The sequence below is a fragment of the Cyprinus carpio genome, unplaced genomic scaffold (genome assembly GCF_018340385.1).
Source record: "Cyprinus carpio isolate SPL01 unplaced genomic scaffold, ASM1834038v1 S000006809, whole genome shotgun sequence".
Lineage (NCBI taxonomy): Eukaryota > Metazoa > Chordata > Actinopteri > Cypriniformes > Cyprinidae > Cyprinus > Cyprinus carpio.
In genome coordinates, this window is record NW_024879395.1 from 86292 (window position 1) to 106872 (window position 20581).

The window sequence follows — 20581 nt, forward strand, 5'->3', positions numbered from 1 at the left end:
TTGAATGGAAAAAAAAAATAAATTAACTTTTTGATGATATTCTAATTATATGACCAGCACCTGTATATAAAAAAAAAAACCTTGAATAAAATAATGAAATAATAGTCAGAAAAATCTGTTTATTTGTTTTGTTTTTTAACTGGATTTTTTTTAACCTTTAGACAAAATATTAAAGAAAAAATGTTTTCATGTGTTTTATGTTTTGTGTCATATTTGATAAATCAGGAGCTATGGATAACAAAATATATAATAAAAAGCCACAAAATAAAAAAAAACAAAAAAAAAAAAATTAACACACAAAACTGCTTCTTCATTTTCCTGAAAGTGCACCAGACTGATGCATTTACTTTTAGAATGTACAATTTATTTAGAACCCTACAGGAGGATTTTCCCTCACATGATGAATTTTTGTATTGTGGGGAGATTCACAAAGAATATGGACTGCAGCTGAGGTCAGTGCTTCAAGAACCACTAAACACAGATGTATGCAAGACAGCAGGTTTCAGCCTAACGCCCATTCCTTGTGTCAAGCCACTCTTGAACAACAGAGAAGCGTCAGAGATCTTAGCTTCAAAAAGGACTGGACTGCTGCTGAGTAGTCCAAAATGTTATGTGTTCTGATGAAAGTAAATTTTGCATTTCACATTAGATACTTCAGGCGTCCAGAGTCTGCAGGAAGAGAGGAGAGGCACCACGAATCCCACGGCTTGCTACGAGGTCCAGTGTAAAGATTTTATCCACCAGTCATGATGGGTATTGGGGTGCAGCTGGTCAATCTGCTGGGGATGATGGTCCACTGTGTTTTCCCTCAATTATCCCAAGACCAACGCAGACACAGCCGATACCAGGAAGTTTTACGGAGCACTTCAGGCTTCCTGCCCTAGCTCTAGACCAAGTCTTAGTGGAGATGTCAGATATTTCTTGTTTTCCCAACAGGACTCGATTGGGCAAAACCGACTGCACTACAGTGCCAAAGCTTCCAGAAACATGGTTTAAGGACATGGTGTAATCCCTTGTTCTTAATTGGCCAGCAAACTCACCTGACCTTAACCCCATAGAAAATCTGATCGACTCCATGCCACGCCGCATTGCTGCAGTAATTCAGACAAAAGAAGCCCCAACTAAGTATTGAGTGCTGTACATGCTCATATCTTTCATTTTTTTATACTCTTTTAGTTGGCCAGAGATTTTCTAAAAATTCTTTCTTTGTATCTGGTCCTAAGCAGATATGTCTATTTTCTGTCGATACTAGAACTTGGGACTTTTCCTTAGTTGCACGTTATCATAATCATCAAAATTATAAGAAATAAACATGTTGAAATATATCAGGGGTCTGTGTGTAATTTTGATTTTTTGAATGGAATTAATAAAAATAAATTAAACTTTTTACTGATATTCTCATTATATGACCAGCACTGTTATATAAAAAAAAAAACCTTGAATAAAATAATGAAATAAAATCCATAAAAATCTTTTTATTTTTAACTGTATTTTAATTAAGCATTTATATTAAAAATAATACAAAATATTAAAGAAAAAAGTGTTTGCATGTGTGTGATGTTTGTGTCTATTTGATTAAAAATTCATTGATTTGTATGCAGCTCCATATACCCATAATATATAATAAGAATAGTTGTTATTTATATGGCCACAAAATAAGAAAAACCTCTCACAAAACTCTTAACAGATCCAGCTTCTTCATTTTCCTGAAAGTGCACCAGACTGATGCATTTACTTTTAGAATGTACAATTTATTTTCCCCCACATGATGGATTTGTGTATTGAGTTCAGATCTGACAGAGATATTCACAGTATTGACCAAAAGAAAGTTCTATGGTGTTCTGCTTTCAGATTTTTTGCTCTCAAAACTATAGATGAAGGAAACAAGCATGTGTAAAAAATAAACAAATTACTATAATTACAATAAAACTAAAAAGCACAGTAGAAGTGTCAGAGAAGAAGATTCTGCAGGAACATTCATTCATCTTCAGCAACTTATTAATGGTCATTTTCCTGTGTAATGTTATAATATCATGACAGTTATCACAAACAATATTTCTTACATTAAACTAATTGCGTTTTTTTTGCGCTCCGTTGCTTACACTCGTCTGGTGTGAGGCGCTGTACTATCAGCAGCTGTGGCGATACTGTTACCCTGCTGTTGTTCACTCTGTGGCCTCATCATTTTTATTAAAGTATCTTGTAGTTACACATTTTTTTCATGACTGTTATTGATGTTACTGTTACTGAGGTTCTTTGTGCCACACTGCACATTTAAAGCTAATCAGTAATGAAATTATCACCTGCCATGTGTTTGGTACCTGTCAGGTGATTATAACAGACCCTGCTTTCATCAGTTCATAAAACACAACAGGAATTATTCTCCACAAATATAATGTGAACTCAGACTCTTTGTGAGATATTGAGTAAAACTGTTACAGATAAATTGCAATGTTGAAATTATTTTAAACCTTTTTGAGCATGATCCTTACCTCAATCTTTCCAGTTTACAGTCTGTATTCTTCAGTACGTCACATAAGTGATTCACTCCTGTGTTTTCTATTTCATTCCCACTGAGGTCCAGTTCTCTCAGGTGAGAAAGGTTTGATTTCAGAGCTGAAGTCAGGATGAGACACTGTTTCTCTGTAATACTGCATCCACACAGACTGAAGACAGAGAGAGAAAAGACAATGAATCAGATCCATGTTAAGTTTATGTGTGAGTTAAATGCATCATAACTAAATGTCATATAGCACACTAATACACCAGCAGAAGCATGAAAAATATATTATAGAACTATAAACCAATTCCTAGCCAGGATTTGAGGATATATTCAACCCAAGTTTAGACAATCATCACTCAGTCAAAATACGTTATAAATGTAGATCTGATTTTGTGAATTATAAATGTAGAAATGATTAAAACATTTCACTTGACTATTTTCACATTTTCAATTTGAGAAAAATCACAATATCAATTTAAAGTAATTTGAGTGTAGTTTACTGTTCTTTCATTTTTAAATGGAATAGAAGTATATTAAGTGAAGAAAGTGTGGGCAAGCTAAATTTACTGCATGCCAGTGTAGTTTGTTACTGTTGCTATAATAAATCACAAGTAGTGGGCATCAACTTGGGTTTATGAAATCGTGTTTATGACAAAGTTAAAATGAGGATAGAAAATTTTACAAACTTTTGGGAAAAAAGCATTGCTAACTTCATAAGCAAACCTCCAGAAACATGCATTTCATGACCCCTTTAAGATTTAGTGAAAAGCACCATCAGTGTTATAGAAACCATTTAACTCTGTCGGAATAATCTATTGTCATGCAAGTTATTGTCCGCTCACTTCTGTCTCATTTTGCAGCAAAGTTTTGTCAGATTTCAGCACATAAATCTTTCTGCTGACAGAATACTACTAAACCATCATCCATTAGCTGACAGTACTTTTGAATCTTTCTTTAAAAGGGTCAAATGGCAGAAAATTCAGTGCTAAACATTTTGTGGTAACTTGTGCCCTGTTGTCTTAATAAATATACATTTAGAATCGCACACTGTAATTACTGCACAGAGTAATGATACTAACTGTAGTTTTTTCCAGCCTGCTTTGATTACTGCTCAACAGAAGCACCGAGGTTTTTAAACAACTCCAGAGTCTCCTAGTTCATTCCCACTCAGGTCCAGTTCTCTCAGGTGTGATGGGTTTTTGATTTCAGAGCTGAAGTCAGAGCTGAACAATCATCAGCTTTTATATCACACAGACCTTAACCTGCATTCAGAGAAAAGAGACAAATATTTATTTTCACTCTGTTTCATTAAAATACCAAAACACTAAATTGTTTGTTACATGTGAATGTTCCTCACCTCAATCTCTCCAGTTTAAAGCATGGATCCTTCAGTATATCATAAAATTTATTCACTCTTGTGTGTTTAAGTACATTTCCACTCAGGTTCAGTTCTCTCAGGTGTGATGGGTTTGATTTCAGAGCTGAAGTCAGGAACTCACACTGCTTCTCTTTTATACTGCATTCACACAGACTGAAGACAAAAACAGAAAGGTCAATGGTTAATGGTTCAGATCCTTGATAGCATCTTATAAAAGAGCAACAGTAGGCATATAGTCTTCCATATAGTCTTTAGTTGCCATAGTTTAACTGTTTTTTTTTGCCAAAGCTTGTTGTTTTTCCCTCAATTTAAAAAAAAAAACCAGGGAGCTGTTGTTTTTGTTCTCATCCATTGTTTGCATTTTTTAAACGTAAATACATAATACTTCTTTTTTTGTTGTCTCTCATCCATTACAGTTGCTGCAAATACTTTAAATCTCACAATATTTCCTAGCAGAACCTGTCCTTCACAACCAGTATTGTGAAAAGTTTATCAAATACTTTAAATTAAACCCAATTATTTTTTAGATTAGACACCATTTGTAATATTTGTACCTTTTATTGAGTTAAATACTAGATTTTTGCAGTACAACAGATGAAGTGCTACAATTCCTATTCCTACTCAATAAATAGCATTATATTCATCCGACCACTAAACTTTTTGAAGCCAAAAAAAGTCAACCTTCAAATAATTTATGTTCATTTTGCACTCAAACATGGCGGAGATCCTTTTGCAGAAATGACTCTGTCAATGCTGTACAGGCATGGAGATCAGCTGTGGCTAGTGAGGTGTTTATGAGGCCCCATATGCATTGATGTGGCTTCTCATCCAGAGTGTTGGGTCTTTGCGTCTCTCAACTTTTCTTCACCAATCCACAGATCTCTATGGGTTCAGTTCAGAGTTGGCAGCGCCAATTGAAAGCACAGTAATACCATGTCCGTAAACCATTTAACCAGTGGGTTTTGGACACTGTGAGCCATGTGCCCGGTCCGTGCATTGAAAAACGCATCTTCATCTCCCATACAAGCTTTTCAGCAGCTTTTTTTGGACAGCATAGAAGTTCCCCAAAATCCCCATGGTACGAGCGTGCAGTGCCCCATGCCCTTGTATGAGAAACAGTGGACCAACACATGGGAGCTGACATGGCACCCCCCAGAACCATCCCTGACTCTGGGTACTTGACCCTGGACTGGAATTAGGCATTTTGGGGCTTGCCCTTCTCCCCAGTCTTTCTCCAGGACTCTGGCACCTTGATTTCCCGAATGACATCAAAAATTGACTTCATCTGAAAAAAAAGTACTTTGGACCACTGAGCATCAGGTCCCTGGTGCTGATTCCCTCTTAGCCGCAGGTCAGGCACTTCTTCCTGCCCGCGTTTGCTGGTTCCAAAGCACACCTGCCTTGTGCACTGGTGGCTCTGGATGTTTATACTTCCAGACTCAGTCCCCTTGATATCCGCAGGTCCCCCACGGGTCTGGAATCGGTCCTTACTACAAAATATTCCTCAGGGTCCGGGTCACCTCTTCTCGTTGTGCAGCTTTTTTGGTCCATTTCACTGTTTTTCCTTCCCACAGACTTAGCCCAGAGGGTGCCATGATACAGGCACTCCGGGGGAACGCCTATTCGTTCAGAAATTTCCTTTCTTTCTGTGTCTGTAACCTTCTCGCTTGAGGTGTCATGGTCAATGCTGCCTCGGGACGGCCGGTCAGGTAGGCAGGTCTTTACCCATGATTGCGGTTTTGAGTAATGAACCAGGCTGGGAGTTTTTAAAATCCTCAGGAACTTTTTGCAGGTGTTTCAGGAGTTAATTAGTGATTCAGATATGATTAGGTTAATATCCGTTTTTTAGAGAACCTTTTCATGATCTGACTAATTTTTTTGAGATAGGAATTTTGGGTTCATGAGCTGTATGCCAAAATCATTCAGTATTAAAACAATAAAAGACCTGAAATATTTCAGTTGGTGGCATGGAATGCTAAAATCTATGAACAGTTTAATTTTTAGCATTACTTATGGAAAATAATGAACTTTTTCACAATATGCCTATAGTTTTTTTAGAACAGGACCTGTATCTATTACGTTTGCACTATCAGAGAAAGACAGCTGCATACAGATGCAGTGCTACAGTTTAAAATACTGTAAACTGTGGCCGTGTTTAACAAACAAAGTGGACTTTTACTTCTCACTGTACTGTAACTGTTGTACAGTATTATGATACTAACGCTAGTATTTTCACATTTTTGCATTGTGGGTTCATCAGTAGATCACTGAGGTTTTTCACTCCAGAGTCTCCTAGTTTATTTCCACTGAGGTTCAGCTCTCTCAGGTGTGATGGGTTTGATTTCAGAGCTGAAGTCAGAGCAGAACAACCTTCATCTGTCATATCACAGCGTATTAACCTATATTGGGAAAAAAAAAAAAAACATTCTGTAAAGACATAGAAATAGAGACCATCTTGACTTCAGTAGATCACAAAATACTCAGGCTGCTTACAAAATATTCTGTTTCTGTAATACTGCATCCACACAGACTGAAGACAGCAAGAGAAAAGACAATGAATCAGATCTATGAAGATCAATTAAGATTTTGCAGGATTTGGATCGTTTGCCTGACTGTAATTTGTCATCTGAAAGTCACACATGAAATTCTCTCGAACAGCATTGAAGTTATAAAGCAATACTTTATCTTGATTTGATGATTTGTTTCACATCAATTTTAAGACTGGTTCTTCTATGTCAATGTCACCTTTCGCTCAACGGGGCAAATGTGTTTAGGTCTGCTGTTCCCAGCTACATACAGCAAGGTTTAAACATACAGGTAAAAAAATACAAGTATTATATATATATATATATATCTATATATAATTTATATATATATATATATATAGTAATAACAATTATATGGGGTGTCGCAACACTTATCGATATCGTGTTAATTTAGTGTGTGACGATATACCGGTATTAGCAATAACCGCAATATTTAAAATGAACAGTTCTCTTATGATAATAACACATGTATATACTCCATTGCCAGTTCCTGGTTGAGCTCCCAGGTGGCAGTATTGTGCCTTAACACTGACACCTGTCACACAAGAAGATGCAGCACTTGCAGCTACTCCGAGGAGAGCCGAGCTCAGCAGAGTAAGTTGTCATTATTGTACTAGTCATAGAATGGGAAACGTTATATTAACCTGTTAACAGCAGTTTTCTGTGTTCATATATTAAAGTAAAGGGTGATCATTTTAATAAGTACCATGTTTTCTTTACTCGTCTTGTTTTTGGATTTGCAATCAATACGGCGTGTACGTAGTAACACTTTATTTCTTTGTTCAAATCTATTAACAGTTACACGATTATAACTGATCTTGAAAAACTGAGCGACCACAATGCGACATTAAACTCTGTAAAATGTTAAGTTGGTCGCAGTGCCATGCACTTAATGCCTCACTGAGGTCATTCTTCAATAAGGTTCATTAGTTAACATTAGTTAATTACACTAGTTATCATATATAAATAACATAAATAATAATGAACAATATTTACACGGCATTTATTAATCTTAGTTAATTTCAGCATTAACTTATGCATAATTAAAATCAAAAGTTGTGTTTGTAAACATTAATGCACTGTGAAACTATGAAACGACTATTATCATTAACTGAACAAAGATGAGCTAAATGTATTGTTCATTGTTTTTTCATGTTAGTTAATACATTAACGTTAACAAATGACATCTTATTGTAAAGTGTTACCATTAATATTTATTCATCATACTGTTGAACCTGACAGTGTTTTCTCTCTTTTTATTTCATAGGAGCTTCAAAGAAGACGGAGAAAGCCAGATTCTTGTGCCCTGCATTTTTCAGTATCCTTATGTTCACTGGGTGAAAAAGAAAAACTCTAACAAAATAAAAAATAATTTGACTGATATCTTTTTCCCCCCCAAGGTTTCTATATGTATCACAATATATCGATATCGTGGATTCTTATGGCCACAATAACCGTGATATGAAAAATCTAATATCGTGACAGCCCTAATCTAAAACAATAATGGCATTTATCTGTTGTCACAACTTACTTCAGTATCTCCAATTTACACATAATATTCTCCAATCCAATGCAGAGCTGCTTTACTCCTGAATCCTTTAGATTATTATTGCTCATATTCAGCTCTACCAGATTGTTATCTGATGTGAGAGCTTTAGCCAAATTTGAACAGCTCTCATCTGTTAAGTTACAATCATTTAGCCTAGAAGAAAGAAGAAAAAAAAACACACAATACAAAGTATTCTGAGTAACGTTTAAAAATATCATATCACCCAATTCAAATTAATGATTAAGAACTATAGAGATTTTTTTTTCCAGCTGCAAAAACATGACTTATATTACTTACACAGCTCTTTTGGAGATTTTCACAACTTCCAGTAGCCTAAAGAGACACTCGTCTGATTTCTGAACTTCCTGAAGGGTCAAAACTCCTCCATCTCTCTCTCTCTGATGTGCCAACAAACGAAGGCCACAGCAGACCACTGGGCAGTGAAAAGATCACCAGATGAAAGACTTCCTTTGCTAAGTGAGTCTGAATCTCCTTCACCAGAGTTTGATCATTCAGTTCATTCAGACAGTACGAACAGATTGATGGATCTCTCTGGAGACTATCTTCTTATCTTCTAATTTCTCCTTGATGTACTGAACTATTTTCTTGTAGTTCTCATCATTGCTGTCTTCCTGTGTCAACAGACCTCGTAAGAGAGGTCGATTGGACTGGAGTGACAGAGCGAGAAGGAAACGAAGGAAAAGGTCCAGATGTCCAGTATCACTCTCAAGTGCCTTGTCCACTGCAGTCTTGAGCAAATCAATCATGGCTTCATTTTTGTTTTCCTGTTCTGTAGATTCATGATGATCAAACACACTTTCTTCTTGATTGATATCTAGAAAAACAGATGTGCGTACAGGGCTGCAATAAACTCTTGATGCTCAAGTGAACAAAGCAGAAAGTGGTACCACAAGAATGATCCCTCTTTCCTCCTTAAACATCTGGGTACACATGCCTGAATACATTGATGCTTTATAAACATCAATACCACAGGATTCCAGATCTGTGTCATAAAAGAGCAGATTGTTTCTTTGCAACTGATGAAATGCCAGTCTCCCCAGTGAAAGCATGGCATCTTTATCCCAGGAAACATCTGGTGTGTATTCTCCATAATATTTTCGTCTGCTCTGCAGGATCTGAAAGCGGAGAAAGTGTGTGTACATTTGTGTCAGAGTCTTGGGAGTGTCTTCAGTATTTGATTCCTGCAGTGTTTTGGAGACGTCATCAGCCTGATTGTTTTTCAGATCATTATTTCTTTTCTCCTCTAAAATGTTTTGGAGGACAGTGCTGCCAATCCAGCAGAAGACTGGGATGTAGCACATGATAAAAAGACTCTTTGATTGTTTAACATTATCAGTAATTTCATTGGCCAGATCTGCATCTGTGAATCTTTTTCTGAAGTACTCCTCCTTTTGTGCATCATTGAATCCTTGTACTTCTGTCACGCGGTCAATACATTCAGGAGGAATTTTAATGGCAGCTGCTGGTCTGGTGGTGATCCAGATGAGAGCAGAAGGAAGCAGCAGATTTCCCTTGATGAGGTTTGTGAGGAGAAACATCCAGAGAGACTGGTGATGTTACATCACGACAAGTCTCATTACCCTCAAAGGTTCAGAGGAAGACGACATTCGTCCAAAACCATCAAGGATGAACAGTAATTTAAATTTATCTTTCTTGCAAGGTTCAGGTTTTTCCTTTTATCTCTGGGAAAACTGATGTATAAGACTTGACATGCGTTGTGTTTCTTTCTCCTTTAAATTTAATTTCTCGAAATTGCAAGAGGGAAATATGAAAGTAATATCCTCATTTTCTTTACCGTCAGCCCAATCCACAAAAAAACTTTTGCACAGAAATGGATTTTGCAACTCCTTTTGTCAGTACAGTTCTGATCTCCTTGTCTTGTTCAGGTGCTTCAAACAAAAACAAACATTCAAATTCAACCTCAATCTATCCATATCCACTATCAGCAACCTGAACTTGTCTTACTTCAGTTCTTACTTTCATGTAGGATATTGACTTGTTTACTACACACAGAGTCATATAGAGATCTGTGTAGATGTTCTTCAGAAGCTTGGGAGTCCACCATGCTTGGCAATTCCTTCAGATACAGATTGGTGCTTCTTCTTCAGGTTTGATTTTAAGTGGTCCGCTGATGAATGAGGACCAGCTCATCTAAATAAACAAACAAGAACAAAAAAACAGACAGGTATGCATCAAGATATGCACCATTTTATATTTTATAAGTGACAATGACAAAATTGTTATGCCTATGAACCTCTTACCTTGTAGAGCATCTGCAGCCTTATATTGCTTCATATCTCTCAGGAAAAAGAGTGTGATATCAAGAGCTGCTTCTTTGATATCATGCATTTTCTCTGTAAAGTCCTGCACAAAGTACTGTGTGTTCTCTCTATTTAATATTTTCTTAAACTTTTCCAGCTCATTCTTCAGAAATGCTGTTATTTTTTCTCAAGATCCTGAAAACAAATCAAGAAAAAATAAGTCCTACCTACTCATTTAAAACATATTAAAATATAAACAATTTATGTGTAGTACAAATTACAGGCAAGCGATGCACTCGTGAAGTTTCCCAGCACTGACAGAATAGACCATCAGCAAGGTAAAGTGCTGGTGAATACAAACAAACAAACAGAGATACCAAAAAATCTTGTATGAACCAAATCCAATAATCAACAGGATTTTGGGTATCTCGGTAAATGTGCTTTTGTATTCACTGGCATTAATTTGTCACACAGCTGAAACATGTCTATTATTTTATTTTTGAGTTGAGATTTCAAAAATGAGGGATTGTTAGAACATCAGTTAACGAGGAGAAAAGTATTTAAATAAAAAATAAATGGAATTTGTACAATAACCTATTAGTATATTAATTAATTAATTAATTAATTGTAGCATTTATTAACTTCTACTTGCCTTAATTGGTAGCATTTATGGAACTTTACCTTGCCTTGAAGATCCAGAGGAGATTTTCACTGAAATTCTTGCGGTTGCGGTAATTCTTGTAGTTTGAGTCCGATTTCTCAAACTGAACCCTGGTAGCAAAATAAAGGGGGATTTTTTTTTTTTAATGCGTACTATTGGCTCAGTTACTAAGAGGGGTAAAGTTATGTGGAGGCACTATCCTCTTGACTGTAATAACAGACTTTTATACAGTTGCATATGAATTCCTCAATGAACCTGATGATCAAATGCCTGATCTTTTTTATGGTGCTGAATTTAACTTAAAAAAATGGTATTGTTTTTCATATTTTCATTGTTATATGGATCACTGCACATAATCAATTTGCTTCAAAAAGCACATTACATTTCAAAACTATGTTACATTTGTTTGACTTATTATTTTTACAAATTACAAATTTTGGCAAAGTAGATAAATTTGAAAAAATAAACTGTGTAATGTTTTGTTTTACCTGTTGAGAAGAAAAGTTGCCAGTTCCACATCACTCTTCAGTCGCTTCTGTGCTTTTAGCTTTTCCCACCGTGTAATTTCTGCACCAATATTTACTGTTGTCTTCTGTCCTTTGTTACTAAACCACACACAAAAAGAAGAAAATCACATAAAAAATAACAGTTTCACAGCTGTCAATATCATTAGGTCAAACCACTCCCAAACTGCTTACTGCTACCTACTGTACTTTATTAGCATAGAAAAGGGGTTGATGGGGAATACAGTTTTATGATAAAAAAAAAAACAACGGAAACACATGTAGGAACCTTTTGGAAGGTGATGGTGTTTTCTCATTGAAGTTTGGTCTATCTCCCTTTAAATGGTCACTCTTCATAGACACATGCGATTCAGATCTTGCACTAATGAGAACAAAATAAATAAAATAACAGGTAAAGAGGTCTTGTGTTGCAAACAAATTGTTCTGTACTTCCATGGTGAATGTATGAGTCCTAGTGGCTACCTGTGTAACTAAACAAATATTTTTATTAAAGATGAAACAGTTTGCAATACATTATGTTCTGTGATTAATTTTTTTATTTATTCAAGTTCTATTACATACACCACAGTGAGAAAAAAATAAAATCACTATAATGCAAACGATGAAATACCTTTTGTTAGTTGTTTTGATGATATTGCGGTACAATGACAAATATTACAGCAAACCTTACAGAATTAAATCATACATGTTGCAATACATAATTTCACTACGCATGATGACAGATTTGGCTTAAGATTAGTAAATAATAAACAATGGATCACTGTAAGATGGTTGGGAGGAAGAGATGAAATACTTTTGGTTACATGGTGTTTTCTCAACCTGAAACTTCGGTTACACATCACCCTTTGAATTGGTCACTCTTCACAGACCACAGAGCTGGACACATGTGAACCTGATCTTAACGACTAAATGACACAAAGGACAGAAATAAAAACCACTATTACAGGAGATTCTTCCAGCTTACATAGTTAAGCACTCACATAGCAGTTCGCATACAATATTCAAGTCACTATGAACAAATAATTTACTGTACCTTCATTGTATCACTCACTTTGATTATTGGGTTGGGGTTGAGATATGGCTTGGCTTGTTTAATAATGTTGAATAATACTATTAAATAATTAACCACTGGATCACTGTAAAATGCTTTGAGAAACACATGAAATACCTTTTGTTACATGGTGTTTCCTCACGGAAGTTCGGTACATCACCCTTTGAACGGGTCACTCTCATCAGAACAGCTCGAGCTGGATACACGTGAGTCGTGATTCTTACACTAATGACAAAGAAAAAAAAACGTTTCACTACAGGGGTTATTTCAGTCTCATTTGAAGAGGAGTTGCAATGTATTATTCACAGGGTATTATTCATCATTTATTGTAGTTTTATTCATTCAAGTTCTATCACATACAACGCAGTCGTAAAAACATTAAGGTGTTTCAGTTTTACTTCTGTCTTCATTAGAAATTGTTTCTGGTCTTCACCATCCAGTACAATAAAAGACAGTGTTATAAATACACATTTTAAAAAGACATGAAGCACTAAATTAATAAGCATATTACACATTTAAAGAATGTAACAAAGCATGTGTGGAATTCCTTCTGGTCCTGATGGTGTTTCCTCATCAATACAACATACCTGATCATGATTCTTTACTAGCAACACAAGCAGCAAAAATTAGTCTTAGATATTTGGCAATTAACTTCACAATTAGATACATTCACTGTGACAAACTACAGTTTAAACTTTCACAACCAAAAAATTAATAAAAAATAAAAGCAAAAAAAAGAACACAATAAGCAAAAATTTAAGAATCAAAAATAAATAGGGCTATACATAAAAAATACATAAACAAACATACTTTCTAACAACATATAGTGTGACCAACATTAAGAAACACATGAAATACCTTTTGATAGCTGTTTCTTCATTGAAAAGTGGTACATCACCTTTCGACTGATCACTCTTTACAGACTCAGAGCTGGTAACCTCAGAGTCTGATCCTTCCCTAATGACACAAAGAGGAAAGAGAAAGAGAAAAAAAAACATTTTATGGCAGGAGGTACTTATTAGTTAATCTTTTTTATTTATTTATTTCTTAATATTCTTGTCGCTTTGAGTTTGACTGGATAAGGTGACGTCTCTTCTTGAACTTTTTTATTTATTTATTTTTTTTTATTTTACATTACCACCACCAAACTGTCCTGAAAATTTCATTAGCATTTGGCAGACAATTTAATCCAAAGCAACATGCAGTAGAGACAGGTTTTATCAGTTTGAACACAAATATGATCTACTCTTCTGAGTTAGAGCAACACAAACAGGAACAGTGTAGAAGTGAAGAAGAAACAGAGAAGTGTTTGATTTTTATAGACTCTTATAGAGGAACATTTTATTCCATTTTTCACCCATCTCGCAAAACTTTTATGATAAACACTGCAATATTGAAACTTAAGTAGTGTTTAAAATGATTCTTTAAAAACAGACTCAGTCTTACCTCTGCTTCTCTGAGACACTCGTCTCAGATGGAGAGTCCTTCCCTCGCTCCTCTGACATACTGCAGATAAACTGCTGTTGAAAAACAGCACTGTTATCTTTATGTTGAAGACATTCAGCTGCTCAGCAGAACCTGGACATGAGGTCAAAAAAATGACAAATTTTGAGTTGGCAACAAAAAAGCTGTATAAAAAGAACATGGGCTCTGAAACTAATCTTAACGTTAATATTACATTTCCTTTAGTGTAACCAAACAGTGTCAGGTTAAGATGTATTTCAGACAACTCTTCATAATATATACAGGTCCTTCTCAAAAAATTAGCATATTGTGAAAAAGTTCATTATTTTCCATAATGTAATGATAAAAATTAAACTTTCATATATTTTAGATTCATTGCACAACTGAAATATTTCAGGTATTCTTTATTGTTTTAATACTGATGATTTTTGTACAGCTCATGAAAAGCCAAAATTCCTATCTCAAAAAATTAGCATATCATGAAAAGTTTCTCTAAACGAGCTATTAACCTAATCATCTGAATCAACTAATTAACTCTAAACACCTGCAAAAGAGATTCCTGAGGCTTTTAAAAACTCCCAGCCTGGTTCATTACTCAAAACTGCAATCATGGGTAAGACTGCGGTTAGCCTGATTGCTGTCCAGAAGAAAGACCATCATGGGATGAAAGCAAATTTTGCATGTCATTAGGAAATCAAGGTGCCAGAGTCTGGAGGAAGACTGGGGGAGAAGGAAATGCCAAAATGCCTGAAGCCAGTGTCAAGTACCCACAGTCAGTGATCTGGGGTGCCATGTCAGCTGCTGGTGTTGGTCCACTGTGTTTTATCAAGGGCAGGGTCAATGCAGCTAGCTATCAGGAGATTTTGGAGCACTTCATGCTTCCATCTGCTGAAAAGCTTTTATGGAGATGAAGATTTAAATTTTTCAGCCACGACCTGGCACCTGCTCACAGTGCCAAAACCACTGGTAAATGGTTTACTGACCATGGTATTACTGTGCTAAGTGGCCTGCCAACTCTCCTGACCTGAACCGCACAGAGAATCTGTGGGATATTGTGAAGAGAAAGTTGAGAGGCATAAGACCCCACACTCTGGATGAGCTTAAGTTTCTGCATCGAAGCATCCTGGGCCTCCATAACACCTCAGCAGTGCCACAGGCTGATTGCCTCCATGCCACGCCGCATTGAAGCAGTCATTTCTGCAAAAGGATTCCCGACCAAGTATTGAGTGCATAACTGAACATAATTATTTGAAGGTTGACTTTTTTTGTATTAAAAACACTTTTCTTTATTGGTGGGATGAAATATGCTAAATTTTTGAGATAGGAATTTTGGGTTTTCATGAGCTGTATGCCAAAATCATCAGTATTAAAACAATAAAAAGACCTGAAATATTTCAGTTGGTGTGCAATGAATCTAAAATATATGAAAGTTTAATTTTTATCATTACATTATGGAAAATAATGAACTTTTTCACAATATGCTAATTTTTGAGAAGGACCTGTAGCTGTAAATGTAGAAACATAACTACATAATTTTTTAATTATTTTAGCATTGGACATATTACAGAGGGGGAAACTGAACTTTCTGTGCAGTTGTATATATTTTGTAATCACTTTTACGCAAAACATTACCCATTTTTATACAGCATTGGGTCGTTACGTCACAGTTTATTATATTAATTTCAACTTCTCCCACAATAGCTGAATATATAAATGTAGGCTTTTGAGCTAAGTGAACTGAAATATTCTATTTAATCACAGCTGATTTATTACATTTTCTTTTGAACCAAATTAAAAGACATTAAAGCAACATTCACCATGTGCTTATTACCCGCCTAACTGCGAAGTTACTTTCGATTTCGCATATCATCAAGAAAATAAAAAGAGGGATTTAAAAAATTTAAAATACCACATAATACATTATTAAAAAAATCATTGTTCATTCACATATCACTAACTGTAATCAAGGACGTCTTAAAACTTACTTGCAGTAGTACGAGGGTCTTCAGCACCCAGAACGCTGTGCAGAATACTTTCTATTTCTCCCCTATACGACCCTGTCACGTGGTGCGATTCACGCCAATTGGTTTCATTTATGATCTTTTTTTTTATTATTTGAACATTCCGTTTACAGTATGAAACAGAGTTAGAATACAACAATAATTTTTAAAATAACAAAATATAAAGAATAGAGACAGAGAGCATTTCAACAACAATCATAACACAAAAAAATGTGTTAAAAAGTGTCACTAGTGTCGCGTGATCGAGATCAGCTCGCGGCTCCGGCTCGAGCAGATAAACGGTTTGTGCTGTGTAGCCCAAAAGGGCGGATTCGTTTCACTTTCGGTTCGTTTATCCATGTAGCTTTTGTAAATCAGTCACGATGAGAACGCAAGACTGTTCACTCCATTTTTGGAACTGAGAGACAACCTTTCTTTGACTGAATGCGCGTTGCGATGACGTCACGGGACGCGTCTAAGCCCAAAATCCTTGGGAAAATCTGCAGCAATTCCGAGCTTTTGCGAATATTGCGGAGTTTGCTTGATTTTGCGATAAATTCAGCGATCGCAGAATCGCAAAATCCTGGAGGGACTGTGTTGTACAAATCGTGCTCAGGATGTGAAGCACTCAACTGCCTTATCAAAAGATAAGTGTGATGTTCATTTAGCATTTGGATCAAACAAGGCATCTTATAAAAGCTTAGCTGCCTTTACTGTAAGAACAGGGGGATGGTTGTTCTTACAACTGAGTCAAAGGTTGATTCGTTTTCATCATTACTGAACTATGCAATAGCATTTTTAAAATTATATTGACAAACAGATAAAGAAAAGGCAAAAGGTGTTTACACTAAGTGCAAACAGAAACAGAATTCCTTTGCACTAAGTGTAAATTGTGTTATAAATAATATTTATACAGTATAGTGGCATTTACTGTTTGCCAGCAGTATTTCATATTATTAAATATTCAGCATTGTATGTTTTGAAATCATAAATGGATACTGACTTACTGGAATGTTACTTGTACTTATCCTTAAAGCCCACCACTAATAATATTGAATCTGTCAGTCAGTAAAAAATTCCTTTAAATGCAATTTAAAATGTGCTTAAATAAAAAAAAATAAAAAAATCATAATTAACTTTTTTTTAGTTATGTAGAAATGTTTTAAAGTAACCATTTTAAATGTCTCTTTATTATTATACAGTTTTATGTTTTAATTATTAAATTCCCAGACAGCAACATACTGTAGTGTTGGCCCAGATCCGGCCCACATCTGGCCCGCGTGAAATCCATGTGGGCCAGATGTGGGCCGGATCTGGGCCAAATCTGCTTGCTGTCTGGGTTGTTAATAGTGTCACTTCCAGTTTTCCAGTTTAAAAAAAATGGTCGGTTGGTTTGTTTATTGCAAAAGTAACATTAAAACTATGGGAATGTAATATTCTGCCTTTTGAAATGTTAACAGGTCCATGCCATTGACAGACAATGTAGTTGCAATTAAACAAGCACCACTGACGTTAATCAGCTGTACAGACAGCTGCACATTTACTGTATATGGCAGTGATAGACTACATACTAATAAAAAACTGCTGTCTTACATGAGGAAGTTCCACTGAGCATTAGGTGGCATTCAGACAAATGTTATATGCAACAAACTAAAATAGCACAAGTGAGCACAGTGTGAAGCCATTTGAAAATAAAATATGTTATTTATTGGCAAATGGCACAAATATAGTGTAATTTCTAAAATAAGGGTTTATACTATTTACTGTTTAAAACTTTATAGCTCAAGGTGTTTCTGCATAAAACAGACACAGTTGAACAGTTCCACAGGAAATTGTGGACTTCTGGAACAAAACACTGTGGAGACGGTGTTAGTGTGTCTGTGAAAGAAATGGTCTGTGAGAGAAAAAAAGTGTGAATAAAAGTGTGGATATTCCAGACTTCATTAGAAATATTACATTAGTCAAATTTTCAATACAACATATATTATATATTATATGTTATATTAACCAAAATGTGTAATATTGGACTGCTGTCAAAACTGTCATACGAGAGAAACAAAAATTTTTGACTGTGCATAAGGCTTTTTTTTTTTTTTTTTTTTTTTTTTTCTGAGGTCTAATTCATGTTAAGATGATGTTCAGCTCTTGACCTGTTAGCCACATTAGGCTGAAATTTCATCAGGGGAGCAAAGATAGAAATTTTTAATATGTGAAAATTTGAAGAATATTTAATTGAATTACTTCAGGAGAATTTAAGGAGGAATTTACAGCCTGTCTGTCTCTCTTGAACGCATGCATGTGTGAAAAATCAGTTTTCAAGTGTGTTTTTAAAGCAGTGAGTGTTGTGGTATGAGAGGTTTTCTTTGGTTTTCTTTGATGGTAAAGACTGAAAACATCTAAAAAACTAAAAAACATCTAAACATCTTGCTGCAATACTAAAACAATTTTGTATCTTTTGTATTTCTTTCAGAAAGAGGAGTATCAGCTGGTGGTGTACACGTGTTTTCACACAACGTAATTTTTTTTTTGTGATACATTTCTTTTTGATGTTCTGGTCATGGTAACTATGCCTTTATGCTTTTATTTGTGTTGTGTGGTTTTTGACGAGGTTCACTAAAGGTAAAAAAGTCAAATCATACGCATCAGAAAACATCTTGACCATATATAGAACTGCTCCTTTATTTTGGGAGTAAAGGTCAAACCCTCTGTGTGGAAATCAGTTTAAAGTTCACCATTTGTCTTGATGCTATATTTAAAAAAATTCCATTACTATAAGCTAATAACAATTTGCCTGTACACATAAACTACATGTCCTAATTTTCAAACAGTCCTTTTTTTTCACAGTTATTTTTTCCACAGTAGCCTACTGTAAAATCTTGTAGGGTAGGCTATGTCTTACATTGTTCCTGCTGAAAAAAATAGTGCAGTTTTAATTTTAATGTAGATCACTGAGTAACACCCTTTTCTCTGTATGCCAGTTTCCTTAAAAATATATACAATATACTATTAAATATAATTAATAAAAGTCTGCTAAATATCAACACATGTAAAATAACTGGGCTATATGAAAATAACATTTTCTAATATAAAGGTTTTTTTTTTATTTGTTTTGTTTTTTTGTGGCCCTTTCTTGAACATTTCCATATCCATCTGCATACAGGTCTGTCATAGTCTACATTTTATTGTATTTTGATTTTGTATTGTTGCATCACAGTCTGGTATCAAAACATCTCAGATGCAAAACCAAACAAATCATCACAGGGACACCACTTCCTGCTATTGAGGACAGCCAGAGGAAACGCTGTCTACGTCAAGCTCGCGGCTGCTGTCGACGCCAAGCTTCGCGGCATTCTCAAGGACTCCTCCCTCACCCCCTGACCATGGACTGTATAACCTCCCTGCCCTCTCCAGGGAGGTGCTTTCGGGAGCCTCAGACAAGGACCAGCAGATTCAGGAACAGCTTTTTTCCCCTACAGCTGTCAGCCTTACTGAACTCTGCCCTCTGACACCCCCCACACCACACACACACAGACTCCTCACCCCTCCTCATCACTACATCTGATTTACAAACAAGCAAAAAAAAAAAATTGTTATTACTTGCACTACTGTCTGTTCACCTAGAATACTGAGTAATCCATTTGCACACTGAAATATTTTCTATGCACTTTACTGTCCATTGCACTAGTGTAAATGATGTTCATATGTTCATAGTTTCTGCTTATAGTGTACATACACTTTTACATAATCCATCTGTATAGTATGTTCATAGTACTCATATCTGTATATCATGGTGATAGTATTTAAAATCTGTAAATTATGTCCATAATACTGCCTTATCTGTATATTTTTCTTGTACATTTGTAATATATTGTAGACCTTGTATACTCTATACTTACTGCTTATTGCACTTCTGGTTAGATGCTAACTGCATGTCGTTGCCTTGTACCTTACATGTACAATGAGAATAAAGTTGTATCTAATCTAATCTAATCCCCTTTACATATATCTTATATTTTCAAAAATTTTATTGCATTTTGTATTGTTCGTTTCTTTTATAATAATAATCTAATTAAAAAAACAAACAAACAAAAAAAAAAACCTTTTTTTATATTTAAAGACTGTCTTTCCATTTGAACAACCTGTCAGTAACTACACTGAGTCCCACAGTGAGCTGTATATTGCATATGATTCATTAGAAAGAACCGACTCATGGATCCATTCGTTCTGCAGTTGGACTACGATGGTCGCGCGGTATGTTTTGATTCACAAAAGTGAACCGAATCATTAGAATCACTGATGGGAGATTTGGACATTATGATGACGCTGTTTGTTGCACACTATCGATTCAGACCGTAGCGGTGGAGCTGTATCTATGTATGTATGAACAATGAATAAGTAAATAAATAAACATTTTCTTAAGTAGGCTATTATTGTGTTTCATAGTAGCCTGCCTGATGCACAGATTACGTTTAAAACTTAAAACTGCTTTATTTATTTGCGTTTAAAATAAAAAAATGCTTTAGTGCACTAGGTTATAAAAATTCCCCTAATGCCCCCCAAAACCAGTGAGCATCGGTCACTTACCGAATGTGTCGTGTTGTCCCGGCTCAAGCCAGCAGCCAT

General features: G+C 35.4%; 1 protein-coding gene and 3 long non-coding RNA genes across 4 annotated transcripts in view; all 4 read right to left on the reverse strand.

The window, feature by feature from the left end:
* LOC109081952 overlaps positions 1-2727 on the reverse strand; it is a 6132-nt gene extending 3405 nt beyond the window's left edge. The window contains exon 1 of the long non-coding RNA XR_006159968.1: positions 2493-2727. This is a non-coding gene — a long non-coding RNA (uncharacterized LOC109081952). The remainder of the gene's footprint in view (positions 1-2492) is intronic.
* LOC109078824 (NACHT, LRR and PYD domains-containing protein 12-like) overlaps positions 1-16440 on the reverse strand; it is a 57815-nt gene extending 41375 nt beyond the window's left edge. Inside the window, 3 exon segments of the mRNA XM_042756148.1 lie at positions 13353-13451; positions 13941-14072; positions 15944-16440. Of these exon segments, the coding sequence (XP_042612082.1) occupies positions 13353-13451; positions 13941-13999 (158 nt within the window). The 5' untranslated portion in view covers positions 14000-14072; positions 15944-16440.
* Positions 6136-8354, reverse strand: LOC122134204. The gene is made up of 3 exons (XR_006159972.1): positions 8274-8354; positions 7959-8129; positions 6136-6280 (listed from the first exon to the last, which is right to left on the reverse strand). It is a non-coding gene; the product is annotated as an uncharacterized LOC122134204 (long non-coding RNA).
* On the reverse strand, positions 10124-10804 carry LOC109081949. The gene is made up of 3 exons (XR_006159985.1): positions 10540-10804; positions 10259-10453; positions 10124-10148 (listed from the first exon to the last, which is right to left on the reverse strand). It is a non-coding gene; the product is annotated as an uncharacterized LOC109081949 (long non-coding RNA).
* Positions 16441-20581: the final 4141 nt, after the last annotated feature.